The sequence below is a fragment of the Oreochromis niloticus genome, linkage group LG8 (genome assembly GCF_001858045.2).
Source record: "Oreochromis niloticus isolate F11D_XX linkage group LG8, O_niloticus_UMD_NMBU, whole genome shotgun sequence".
NCBI lineage: Eukaryota > Metazoa > Chordata > Actinopteri > Cichliformes > Cichlidae > Oreochromis > Oreochromis niloticus.
The window spans coordinates 25,780,403-25,794,783 of record NC_031973.2 but is presented as its reverse complement, the minus strand read 5'-3'; the positions used below and the strand labels follow the sequence as shown (position 1 = coordinate 25,794,783).

General features: G+C 37.5%; 1 protein-coding gene across 1 annotated transcript in view; it reads left to right on the top strand.

The window, feature by feature from the left end:
- The first annotated feature begins 2,775 nt into the window (after positions 1-2,775).
- The window catches only part of gsg1l2b (gsg1-like 2b), a 30,334-nt gene continuing 18,728 nt past the window's right edge, over positions 2,776-14,381 (top strand). The window contains exons 1-3 of the mRNA XM_003438498.5: positions 2,776-3,475; positions 4,425-4,472; positions 8,199-8,351. Coding sequence (XP_003438546.1) covers positions 3,175-3,475; positions 4,425-4,472; positions 8,199-8,351 — 502 coding nt within the window. The 5' untranslated portion in view covers positions 2,776-3,174. The remainder of the gene's footprint in view (positions 3,476-4,424; positions 4,473-8,198; positions 8,352-14,381) is intronic.

Below are 14,381 nucleotides of genomic sequence, written 5' to 3'. Positions count from 1 at the left end.
GGGGCCCGGGTGCCTAGAGCCCCAAAAGACTCTAGAATCTCCACTGTTTGCTTCCTGTGCAATCGACCCCCAGGTTAGGGACCACAACCGTGTGCGAATAGCTGAAATTCGCAAATACTTGAGACCTGATCCAAAAACACTTATAACTATCTATTTTAACAGGTCAAATACCAAATATACATTAAACCGTCATCCAAAAACAGCTTTGTGTTGGGGAATTTCTGCATTGTTTAGTGAAAGTTTTTAAGAAAAAAAAACATTGTATTGATATTTTGCTGTGTTTACATTCATGTTAATATTTGAAAATTAGATATCATAAAAATGTATTTATGCACAAAAATAAAATGACATCATTAGCGAAATTTAGATATGCTTTCCAAAAAAAATCAGCGAATAGGTGATTTTTCCATGAATATGGAAAATTTTGATTTTTCTTTTCTTTCCTCCAATTAATCAGAGATAATGATCTGCGAATACTGAATAGTCAGGGGTCAGCTGTGTGGAGACAGGATGATTTAGGAATAGTAAATCGCAATCTTCTCTCCTACACCTCACATGGGTTATATGTCACAAAAAAGTGAGGTGAATTTTATTGGTTGAATATTCTGTGTCTAATGCATTTTCTAATCTGTGTCTTATTAGCTGCATTCTCACCTGCAATGCTGGCAGTATAAAATGGGTTTGGCAACAAATCAATCCCAATTCAAGCATTTTCTGCATCACCAATTGAATGCATGCAAATTCCCTTAATAGTATCACTCAGCTTGCTCTACTGTAACTGCACAGCCTTATTCATTGGAATTGCAAACTTATGGCTAAATAAGTTTTCATACAGGATATGTGAGCTAGTATTGCTCAGAGAGAAAGGAATGAGAGAAAATGTAGCGATTTTAAACCAAATGTTACCATGGTGATCTAGCCAGATTAGCAGAGAGCTACTACTGTGACACTGAAAACTCTGGTTTAGGGTCAACATATGTCCCCACCCTATTAGTCTGACTCTGCAGTCCCTGCATCAGGATTTGCTTGTGTCTCCTGTATTTGCTGCTCATTTCTATTTTGTTGTTTTCTTCTCACATTTTTGATATATTTCATTTTTTCTGCCTTGTTATCTTTAAATTTTCTCTGAATGAATTCACTGGCCATTTCAGACACTTTTACCCCATGTTCCTTCCTGCTGCATCACCAAACCTTTTCCACTCGTTTGCTAACCTACTTCCTCTATCTGTCCTACATGTATTCCCTATGGGTCACATGGTGATTCTCTTTGCAATTCTAAAATAATTTTCTCCCCAAACTGCAACAAGCCTTTTGCCCGATCACTTTTATTTTATACCTGTAAGTTACTGTTCACTTGTTTTCTGATCTAAATGTTTCAAAAATCTATTGGTTGCATATGTTTTCTTAAGTTAATTAGATCAGCACAACACAAAAATATTTAAATTTAATTAGCAAATACCATGTAATAAAGTTAAAAATATACTATAGCTACATCTAAAATGTAATTTTTCTTATGGTTTAGATTCTGTCATATTACACAGTTTTATATACAAAATAGAAATGTTGCACTGTTTAGATACCATAGGTAGCTTTAAATCTGGTCACGGAAAAAAAAACCATTCTTGAGTCAAAGGGAAAAAACTTTTTTATTTACTTCGTAGCTTGTATTTGTTACCAGATAAGAAAATAATTCTTTATAACAGAATACCTCAACAGAATAGAAATCTGACATAGTGACATGAAAAAGTAAAAAAATGATTTGCAAATCATTTCTTGAATAGGATGCAGTCTATTCTGCTGTAAAATATGGGGTTTATATTATGTTTGTAGTTTCTGTATTGATGCCAATCAATATCTGCTTGACTAATATCATGAAATTCACAATAACATGAACACAATTTGGCATATGTCAAATCCGTCTCTGTAAGTCATTGTGTTGTACTTCTTTTGGTAAACTCATTCAATTCAAAATTAACTAGAGGTGCATGGATGAGACTATAACAAAAGCTGACAAAAAGTATAATTACAAATTTACTTCATATTATCATATGTGCATTAATGACATAGTGACGTTTCAATATTATGGATATTGTCAATACATGGTTGTCATGACAAAAAAAGTATCAAATGTGACAATTTAGTTGGTTTTACAGCATTTTTTTTAATACCCACCTCTGCCGAAAGCAGAGGTCAATTTTCAAACGCATACAGGGATCCCAACATATGGAAGTTGTTTCTCATTGGTTAATGTGGATCAACTTGAAGATAAAACCATAACGTACTTAAAGAAGGTGAATCTGTGATGTGTATTTTTCTCCATATCAAAAATAAAGGAGAATTGAGTGAAACAAAGAAAATAAAGTATTTATAGACTGGGAGGGTCAGCCTGGGGGCCAGTATGCACTACTGTCCAAGGCAGATTATGCTGTTTTGTTTGGGGGTTTTTTGCTCCATTTTGTTTCCATTCCTATTCTTCTGTTTTATCCATAATAGCCAAATAGTTAGACATTTCCACTCTAAACTCTGACAAATACAGCCGTCGTAAAGAATGGAAACCCCACCACCTCCCCCAACGCTTTGATAAATGGGCTATAAACCGACACAAAAGTGAGTTATCGAAATAAAGTAATAACATAAAAGCATCCTCTGATCAGACAATGAGTGTAAAAACACTGGCTAAATGACTGTGACATCCATTTTTTCTGAGTGCATGGTACACAGTCAGATTCTGTTGTGCTGTTCATTGAAAACATCAGAAATGATCAAGTAGAGGGAAACGTAGCCGTTAAAGAAACAAAAATACTGGGGGGGATTTTTTATGACATTTTGTGGCGTGTGGTGAAAATTCTTAAAAGGGACCAAGAAGGAATAAATGAGCCCCGAGCTCCGACACCGAAGAGTTCGTGTGTGAGAGCTAGAGGGGGGAGTGCGCCGGGTGTGTGTAGGGGTGGAGGATGGAAGTGGGGAGAGAAAACCTACAAAATGAGAGAGTCCGCCGCTGTGGAGAAACAGAAGCGAGAGGCGCGCTGAAGGAGCCAGATGTACCGCGATAATTAGCCGAGGATATTAATGGGAATAACGGGATTATGAGGATTTGAAGAGAAGTCACCAGAATCCGGTGTCGCGCAGGGCGAGGGATTAAGTTAGGCGTCTTTACTTCTTCCCTCTGCCGTTATGGGGATAGACCGGCGGCGGAGAGCATCGCTGGCTCTCACCTTGAACTTTCTCGCCTTGTTCCTGGCTGTGTCGGCTCTCACCACCAGCTACTGGTGCGAAGGGACACGGAAAGTGGTGAAGCCGTTCTGCACAGGACCGGTCACCACCAAGCAGTCCTTCTGCATCAGGTTCAACAGCACCAACCTCAACGACACGCGGCTGGTGCAGTACATCTGGGAGACCGGGGAGGACAAGTACGTGTTGAGGAAGTTTCACACCGGCATTTGGTTCTCCTGCGAGCAGAACATCAACATGACCGGTAAGTTTGGTTTTCTACAGAAGTAACGGCGGACTGACGGCGGGACCGCTGTGCGCGCTGAGGAGGTGCGTCAGGAGGGAGACGTGCTGCTCCAGCTGCGATGAAATAAAATTAAAAGTCCGGATTTTAATGCATTGACTTTTATATTCAATTCCACATCAACAAGGACTGGATTTGGGGATTAATCTCTGAAACTACTGAGAAAATTATATGAAAATATCACCAGAAAGTCATAATCTGACAATGAGTATTATATTTAACTAACAGGTTTTTGTGTCCATTGTTCAAAGGTTATCAGATAGAGAAGTTCATAGCCAGATTTATGTAAACTCAGGTTCAGGATGTAATGCCAGTACACGCAAAGACATTTAAATTGCAAACACAAATACATGAATAAAACGCTAATTAATCACAATTTAGTAATATTTATGATTAAACAAGCAGAGAATGGAATAATCATGTCTGGGAGCCTGAAAAGAGCAAACTAAATATATGTAATGTTGATTAATTGAATGATTCTTGGAATAGTTTTTATGGGCAAAAACATGAGCAAAGCAAGGTTAAAGGTATATTTCACCTGCTTCAGTGGTTCTTCTATCACTGAGTGTGAAAGCTGTTCAGCTGATTTAAGAGACAGTTCCAGAAAAGCCAGCTGAGCGAAGCACTATGTGTCTGTGTGCAGACCACCATAAAAGCATTTGTTGCACTGACAGTAGAATTTCTGGCCAGCACACAGCTACACACTGCACACTGCATTTCAGGCAGAAGACTGTGACACCCTGAGAGAGAGAGGGGGGGGTGTTCTTAGTACATAATCACAGACTGGAAGTTTTTCTTTAAAATTTTACATCACAACTTTATCTTTGTGGAATATGGAGGAAAAACATGAAGTCTGACACACTACTGGCTTGGTACATGAATTAAATGTTTAATTTACATTCTTTTACAGGTGAGAATTGCAGAAATTTCCTTTATGTTGCACCATCAAATGAAAGAGGTAAGTTTTTTTGTTTTTTGTTTTTTTTGTTTTTATATAAAATGTGACTCCAAATAAAGACTGTTTCAGTGACATGGCAAAATTCCCAGTCAGTCAGAGCAGGGTCTCACTAGTGGGAAGTTACGCATAGGAGTGATGTCCTTTATCAGTTTTGTCATCTCAAGGCTTAAAATAACCCAGAGATCTCTGTCATCTGTATGGCTGCTTTCTTGTCACTCTAAATAAGCAGCTTAATCTGAAGTGGACGTTTCAGTAATTTTGTCAGTGTGATGAAATGCTGGCCAAAGTCATTTGGTTCTTCACTGACCCTCTTTCAGATATTTTTTTCTAGACATTTGTTTAAGTGTCTTTAGGCCTCCAAGTGATGTATTCAGTTTTTTATTCATCTTCTTCTTCATCAGCACTGACTTCCTGTGAGTTGAAAGTGAGTCAGGTTCCACCCCAGATTTTTTTCTCACATAATTATCCTATATTGGAAAAAAGATCAATAGCTATTGGTGACACCATGGTGTTGTGGATGACCTAATCACTTGTGCTGCTGCTAGGCAATAAGAAACCAAAACAGTAAATCAATCAGATCCACGTGGTTTTCTCCCAGTTAATTAGTGCCCTGAACCCTGGTCTTGTGCTAAAATCTGCCTCTCGTTGCATTCTCAATGTTTAGCACACAGGGTACAAATGGAAGATGATCTTGGTCTCTGGGTCTGACAGTCAGTGGGGAAGTGTGTTAAAAGTCCATTTTTCTAATGGTCAATCTCATATTCTCGTATCATTTCAAAATGAGGGTTAAGCCACATCTGGGTCTTGGGTGGAGGTTGGAAACAGTCATCATGATGTCACACACTGGTTGATGATCTACCATTGTCAAAAAATAATCTATCTGTTAATTTCCTGCTTTTGTTTTTCCAACCCAATATGAAAAACAAGGGGTGAATGTGAGCCCAGGGACACTACCCCCCCTTGAAACAGCAACACCCTAAATCATATGTAATGTTTTGACTCCAAATGAGACTGACATAGAAAAATGAAAAAAACTTTGCAATATAGCAGAATAAACTTCGTGATTAAAATCATAAAGTCATTAGGAAACTAATAACTGATGTCATTTTTAAGTAGGAAGCAGGGTTATGCTCTCATGGACTTAGATACAATTGTACTTCTTGCTGTAACCCTCTGCAGGCTGTTAGAAGGAAAGCAAGTTGCTATGAGCTACTATTTATGTCCTATATGTTAATGTCCTAAAGTAAACCAAGCAGAAGAGAAAAATATCTGTGTTATATTTCCTGGCACCAACAGTGCCATTAATTGAGCAGATCCTCCTGTGGGTCAAAAATGTTTCCCAAAATGTCAACTCCTAAATTTTAATTAGAGCTAGCACGTAGTGAATATATTATGTATATTATGTTTGCTGCTCAGTTTTTCTTATTCTGTTTTCTCAGTCAGAATTTTATAGTAAAAGTTCAGTTTATGATATTTGTCAGGAGGCAATATGACATGACAGAGAAGATACGAATTGTACCAGACTTAGCAAAACAAAAAAATGATTTTTTTTTTATCATAAATGTGCTTCAAAAAGCAGCACACGGGAATATTTACTAGACCATCAGCGGGGAAGAGAGGGGAAAATGTAAATCCCAAGCCTGATTATTCCACTGTGCCCAGCCTGCTTCTTTATTTCCAAAAAAACTGACAACAATGTTTTTTTGGAGGGTTTGACTCAGTTGTAGTTGCTGTCAGAAATCCTCCTTTTTGTGTCATTTATAGACAGAGGTGGGTAGAGTAGCCAAAAAATTGTACTCAAGTAAAAGTAGCACTACCTCAAGATAGTTTTACTAAAGTAAAAGTAAAAAGTAGCCATCTAAGAAATTACTCAAGTAAGAGTAAAAAAGTATTTAGTGAAAAAGGCTACTTGAGTACTGAGTAACTGATCATAACATCTGATTTAATTTTTTAAAATGAGAAACTCAGACAGACAAAAATATAAAATTTAGAGGAAATTTTGGTATTTTAAAGACTGAAAAGCAAAAATAATTTTTAAAAAATAACTAAGTAGAAAAAACACTTTTCCAAATAATGATTAAATTAATATTTATAAAAGGTAATATAAATATATGTTAGAAAAGGGTAAAATACTTCCAGTGACAGTATATGGTGTTACTTTACTTCTCCAAATGGCACAACAGGCTCAGCAGATAGAATAGCATTAAAACAACAAACAATAAGTCTCACTTTGACATAAACTTTAGGTCTGTGTCTGTGTCTCATGCATTTGTGGTTAAAACATGTTTATTATTCATTCAGTGAAGTTACTCACACTGAGTAGACTAAGAGTAAGAGTAAGAGTAAGAGTAGCAATACTTCGTAACAATGTTACTCCAGTAAAAGTAAAAAGTACAGTGTAGTAAAACTACTCATAAAAGTAATTTTTTCCCAAACAGTTACTCAAGTAAATGTAACTGAGTAAATGTAATTAGTTACTACCCACCTCTGTTTATAGATCACTCCTCCACTTAAACCAGATCCCCAAAAGTGCCTTATTTCATTCTGTTTCAGTAACACTAAGAACTGTAGTGCCTAAAAACTACAGCGTACATCTTTTTAGAAAAATATTGCTGTCTTAAAATAAGAAAAAACAATTAAATGACACCTGTTTTGAAAGATTGAGGTTGGCAGGCTAACACTTTGTTTCATTCAATTGTTTTATACAAAAAGAAGAAAATTCAATAAAAAAAACTATCATCTTTATCCTTTAATCCCTCCTACACACATCTGCTTCTTTCTTTTCCTTAACTATGCAAACAGTTAACAGTGTGCACACATGTAAAATGCTGCATAAATACAAGATGTGGGCAGCAAATTAGTAATCTGTAACCAGGCAACTCCATATGAGCCTCGCCGCAAAGAAAACATAGATAATTCCTCGTATAAAGAGATCTTCATCGACTGAAACAACAACTTGGATGCCAGACTGTTTAAACAGAAGCCTGTACTGTACAACAAGTTTGGAGCATCCATCTCTTTGCAGACCATTTGCCAGCATCATGATTAAAATACTAGGATATAGCAAAACAAAGAAAAATTTCTATGGAAGGGGCTTAATTGCAGTGTTTTAAAGCCTCTCTCTTTTCCACCTGCCTACTCTAAATTAAGCTGAAGAAATCTTTTACTGAAGTCAATTTAAAGCAAGCAAGAAAAAGACTTTTTAGCTGAAGGACGTATTTCTGTCCATAATTCATTCAGGGATATTTTGGGTAACAGGCATGTTACGTTTATTACACACCTTATGATTAATTAACCACACACTAACTGCCTGCCCTTGGGTGATATGCAATTACACTACAGCTTACACTGACAGGTTTTTAAATCCGCTGATATTTTGTCCTAACACATATATAGACTCCAGCTCACAATGCTCTGCGTCTCTTGGTAGATCATGCTCTATATCCTCTCCCTGACTGTGAAGGTTAATGATACGGGGGATGGGGTCGCCGGTGCACCTTTCTCCACTCACTCTTCCCCGCTTCCTCTGCCTTTTCACGTCTCTGCTCCCTTCCTTCACCCTTGCTCACCCATATTCTCCCTCACGCCCCAATTTCCCTTCTCTCTCACCATGACATCACACTTCCATCGTTCACTCAGCCACGTTCAACACCACCATTTCCACAACTTGATCATTTGTCTTCTTCCTCTTGGCCATTACTTTGCTATAACAAACTGTTTTCACAGGTGTGCTGTGGCTGTGCATAGTTGCAGAGTGCCTCTACATTCTGCTGCTGGCCACCGGAGGCATCCTTATGTCCATAGAAGTGTGTCACATCGGCAACGTCATCGACGGGCTGAAGCTCAATGCCTTTGCCGCCATATTCACTGTGCTGTCAGGTGAGAAGCATTAATATAATTACCATTTTTGCCATCAAGTTAGTGAAAAGCATCAAATCAAACAGTGGACATATTACTAACTATACTATATATAACTATATGTTGCTGCCATTGGTGACTCTTATAGCCTCCCAAAAGTCAACTGGAAAACCTTGAAACTAGGTTAAGTAGCTTCCAAAGTTAGAACTCATTGTTGTTCTCTTGTGTTAAAGGGAGGATTTTCAGTGTAGCCAATCATATGTGGGGAGCAGATAATGAATATCTGGCTTAAGATTTCTTCTGCTTTCTACATGTTTGTAACCAAAACCTGCTCAGACTGTGTTGGTCAGTAAAATAAAGAATTGAAATTTAAATCAGAAAGATGCTGATTCCAGGAGTCTTTGTCTTACATTTGTCACATATAAACTGATATGTTGCTTCCATTACTATTACTTATGTCCAGTTCATAACTGATAGTGTTCCATTGTTTGATATTCATATCCAGTTATGCTTTTATTGCAACTGTTTTGGATAATTGTCATACTTAAAAAAACAAGAAGCTATTACTAATCCAGTGCTGTCCAGATGATTTTGCAGCACCACTGGCTGAAATGCAGCCACAGCCTCCACCGTGTTTTGCAATTGACTTTAGACAATCACTGTTGTACCTCTCACCTGATCTCTTCCATACATATTGATGAGGATATACATTGGCAGTTCTTCCCATTTCAGCCATGGAGAACTAGTTCATAAACTCCCAAAAGAGTGTAATAATATGCCCTGAGGGGGAAAAAAGAGGTGTTTTAGAATTTACCCCTCTCCAGGTAAACAGTAGTAAGACAGATCAAGGACATTGGAGGAAATCTGGAGCTTTATATCAAAACCAAAGCAGACAATTTAGATTTTTTATACTTAGCTCTGCGTTAAGGGGCTGTGATGTCATCTTTGTACATGATGAAAGAATCTGAGATGATGGAGGAGCTGTCAGCCATGCACTCAATGTAAGGGACAAGGACAGGGCATGATTAGTTCATGGAGGCAACTGCATGCTTGGATAGGCTGGGGCTCAAATGGGACAGACTGGGAGGCGTTAGAACTGATGGCTGTCCTGTTTTTTTGTACTTCAGACTTTCCAAAAACCTGTGAATTGTGGTGGATCGTGGTCTCTTTGGTGTTCTGGTTTGATTATTGCTAAGAGACTTGACAGCCAGGTTTGTTAGCAAATGCACTGATAACTTTCACTATGAAGAAGAGCATATGAATTTGAATTTGAGGCATTTTTCAGTCAGTTGTAGTTTTTGTCGTGGCTTAAGCCATGCTCTCCTTTTTACGACTCCGTACACTATTACGTTTATATTTATTTAAGCAGGAGAAAGTTAAAGTCTGATCTTTTAAACAGAATATTTATGGACTGCTATAGTGCTGAAATGTGGAAAACTACGAAGGACCACACTTAGTTTTTTGTGGACAAGGGCCTTCCCCTTTTTTTGCACTAGATTACATTGGATAGTATGAGAACCTGAAACTCCAGAGTGAAACTTTCTTAACTTTCCTTATTAGCATTAATGGCAAGGTTACTATTAAATGTTATTAGGTGCTGTTGAGTCATTTGCAGCTCCTGTGCACTTAAAAATGTATTTGTTCAGCATTACATAACACACAAAAAGACAGCATCCTGTAATTTCACCTGATTGTGGTACCAAACCGATGCACCAAATGAATAGTGACAGTATTGCATTGATGTTACACTCTTTGTCCATAAAGTCACCGCATTGTCAATATAAAACTGAAAAGTCATGCCCTGTAGAGGACCCCGAAATAAAAATTACCATTCACTGCAGGAACATTTATCCAAGCTTTATATACACTTTTGCCAAGTACTGTAAGAAAACTATAGCAAACACTTGAGATATATTCAGTTCCTGTTTAACTTTTAAACCACTGAGTCCTTAGTTCTGCTTCCTTGTTGGCATTTATCCAGTCATACATTCAAGCCAATTGTAGCCTCTCAGCCCCTGAAAAGATTTCCAGCCGGTTTGCAGTCTGCCTCCCTCTCTCGGTGGAGGAATTAACAATGACCTTCTCTCTAATCCACTCTGTGAAAATGATCCCGACCACCACACTCTGGGCAGTGATTCAGCAGTGAAAGATACTCGACTCCACGACAGTGACTCACAGCTTTTTGCTGCCTTGACAGGTCAAATTCAGAAAATGTGTTTTTTAAAAAACAGAAAAGGCTACAGGCTGAAGAATTGTACAACCTGTACAACCTAGGTCCACACTTTGACCAATTTATTTAATGCTTAAAGGTTGTAACATACTGTTTGTACTGTATCTACTCTTTAACTACAGGCAGTTCTAGTAAGCGTCTTGTAGGCCTGGAGTAAAACTGATGCTATACTTGACCCACATTTTGTTAGTATTTTGTGAAACACACTTACCAGCTTTTGTTATGTCAGTGACATGAGAGAATCAGTACCCTTCTCATGTCCGTCTGGAGAGACATATAGCATTGCTTAATCTAAAGACTTGAGGAAGCAGTGAACAGCTACTCTAGCTTTATTGAAATATGCCTAAAACATTGTCACAAACATCACAATTTAGCATGATGTGCTAAATTTGTTTATACCATTCATAAACTGTAATACAGTAATATGCAAAAGTCTTGAGCACTTCTCATTTCTTGATATATTGTTTTGTGAGGAAAATGGGAAATAGATGCAGAGACTGAAACCATATATAGATATATATATGGTTTTCTTTTAAGTGAAATAGACTTGAAGTAGACTTTAGGATAGTTCTCCAGGCTTCTTAAAGCACTTCTTTGGATGTTGGTTGCCTCTTTTTCACTTCTCTGTCAAAATGATCCCGCACTGCTTCAATATCAATGTTGAGATTCAGGCATTGAGAAGGCAAATCCATGACTGATAGTGTTCATTTTGTGTTTTTCTGTTCTGTTTTTCATTGTCATGCTGAAAAAAGAAACCAATCAGTAACTTTCCAAATCGTTTTGCATGGTGGATCAAACTCTGATGGCACTTTTCTGTGTTCATAATTTTATCAGTTTTATCAAGATCCCCAACACAGAGCCATGACAAAGCCTGCCCTGTGTTTCATAGATGGTTGTAGACACTCACTGTTCTACTTCTCTCCTGACCTTCCCAGTACCATACTGACAACGATTTAGAGCAAAAATGTTGCAGATTACAGCCACTGACATAGGGAGTTCACATTTGAGTTTGCCAAGTTTGTACAGAAAACCAAGAAGCCACATACAGTAATGTACAAGTGTTGAGCTACAGATCATTTCTTTCCAAGAAACCAGGCCTTCTTGTGATGTTTTAAAGTGATCTTGAGCTATAGTTTTCCAGGCTTTCTGAAGGTCTTTTAAAGTTTTCCTGTGGACATTGGCTTCTTTTTCACTCATTTTCATTCTAGTCTGCTTAATGTTTTTTAAGCCACTTAACATTTACCTATGACTCACTTAAGCATATAAGTTGGTCAGATCCACAATAACATTTTCTCCTTGTTTCAAGCTTGTAACTTTGACATCTTGAAACCTAATTTAATTAATTAGCTAAATTAACTGTAATTTCAGTGGTCACTGGAACATAAATACTGCATGTATAGAATCACCAGTAAAACCAGAATAAAAGGTGTTTTAAAATCCTTTTAATGCCCAATACTGACTTTCTTACTGTAGGAAAGAAAATCTGTTTATTTTGATAGAAGGTCACGACAAGGAGAGTCTCTATCAGGAACAATGTGGATACAGAGCAGTGTCCTAAAGCATTACAAAAAAATGGAAATATTACGTTTGCTCAAACCAAAGGAACTTTACTTCTTTGATCTAACTGTAAGACAAGACATTGCTTTGATTGATGCTTTTGTTCAAATAGTCTGTTTTAGTGAAATGTATTTTGTAGGAAATTGGTGCAAGAATGAGGTTTTTTGTCTCTGCTTGGATCAAATTTTCTGTCATATTTACTGTCTTCCTCAAAGAATCCAGCTTTATGTCTGTGAAAGAAGTCCCCGATCAGAAGGCAAAGTTTTTAAAACTTTAAGAGACCAAGAAGATCTAGAGAAATTCATTCAAGAGACATATATGGATATGTGGTGAGCCTGAGGCTACATATTGATTAGTTTGAAGTTAGAGTTGGATTCCCCTAGTCTGACTGTTGCTTTGATTTTAGGGTAAGTACAGAGTAACCCAAGTTCTCTTTTGATCCTGTTGGCATATGAGGCAATGATGGAGCTATAGTCTTACTAGTTAAGTCTCCTCAAAACTTCATATCATGTACCAGGTGCCTCCTTAATCCTATATGTTCTTCTTTGTTTTGCAGATGAATAAACTGGGAATGACCTATCTACTCTTTTTCTTAAACTGGAATATTTACAAAAAAAGAAGTAAAAAGCAAACTGAAAGTTCTCATTCAAATAGATTTTTACAAAAGTGATATGGGTAATCGTATTTATCGTCATGACATCAGCCTCCACCCCACCCTGCTTGTAATCACAATGACTTCAAACTTACATTGCAATTACACGCAAATCACCACAAACTGTATATAAAAGACGGATGCAAGTGCCTTAAACATGCATTATTTCTAATGGCCAGCAGGGAGGAATGTTCAAAAAGGTGTCAAGCTATATTTAAGTCTATGGAAAAACAGCCTTCAGCTCCTTTGACCTTAGTAAGAATTTTCCTGATCAGTTCAGATCAGTACCTTACATATTCCTCTGGTTATCAGTTTTCTCACTCCTCATTTTAAAATCACCAAGCTGGCAACAGTAATAACACTCTGCTCAAGCCTTTAAAGTTTGACTTCAGGTGACCATCTTTTGCCTGGGATAGGCTAGAGTGAGAAAATGGGACTCCAAACCTATTGTCTGTTTAAAAAACTGGTGAAGGTTTAAAACGTATTAGCAAGGATGTTAGAAGATGGAAAAGATAACAAAGATTTACCCGATTTTTTATGTCACTTGTTAATCATATTGACAGTTTGCTTTTGTGACGTTGTGGATTGTGCATCACTTTGAGACTTTATGATCTCCTTTCCAAATGGGAATCTCTGAGACTGACAAATGAAGCTAATCAGAAGTGCTAAAATCTGCAGTTCCTTTAATGGCCAACTGAAGCTAGATCCATATGTGAGTCAGCCCCCCAGACTTCAGTGTTGAAATACCCAAGTAATTGGCATTTAAAAAGCCATTACATTGCATTAAATGGATGTAGACGATGCTGGATGATTTTATTTTATCTTCTATTTATTTCTGGTGCATTTTACTGGCAGGGGCAGGCTGAAGGTTGACACCTTTTCCAGGGTCTGTCTATCACAGCAGAAAAACTACTGAGAATCACTCAGTCATCCTGTTGTGGTCCTGTGATCTTTTCATTTTCACCTGATAGGAGCTGAACCTAGCATGCTCTCCTGCAACTAAACTCAGGAGTTGTGTTTTCACACACTTACCCCAGTGTTTTGCCAGCTGTAACGTTCAGTAAGATAGTGAGTGAACTCTCAACCCAGGCCATATGTGTTATGTTTTATTTATATATGGCTCGCTGTCTGAAGAAGTGAGCTGTTTGCATAAATAGAGAGGGTGAAATCTGTGAGGCTGGTGCTCAAGTGTGAGTGTAGTTTTTATCACTCTAAAAACAAAATCATTTAGAATTTTTTTACGGCTTTTGTTGCAGTTTGTCGGCTCTCAAACGTCTTGTGAGACTTTCAAGATCACAAACGGTTTAGTGGCTTTGTAACAGTTTGTTTCTCTTTTTAATGGGGTGAATATGTTATGTTAATGAGGTCTGAGCTGAAATTTTATTACAGCTGTCAGTTATGTGACGTATGATGAAGCGTGTGAGGTGATGATGAAAAACAGACGTATTGGGGAAGTAAAAGAAAGACAGGCTTACTCTGATGTGAGGAATGAACTTAAGTTGAGCTGAATTCGGGGAATTAATGTGAGTAATGTGAGTAAAAGCTTCAGTTTTTGTGCTGAGTGTGTGTTAAAAAAAATAAAGACTGTGGTTTTAATAGCGGGTGCCTGTGG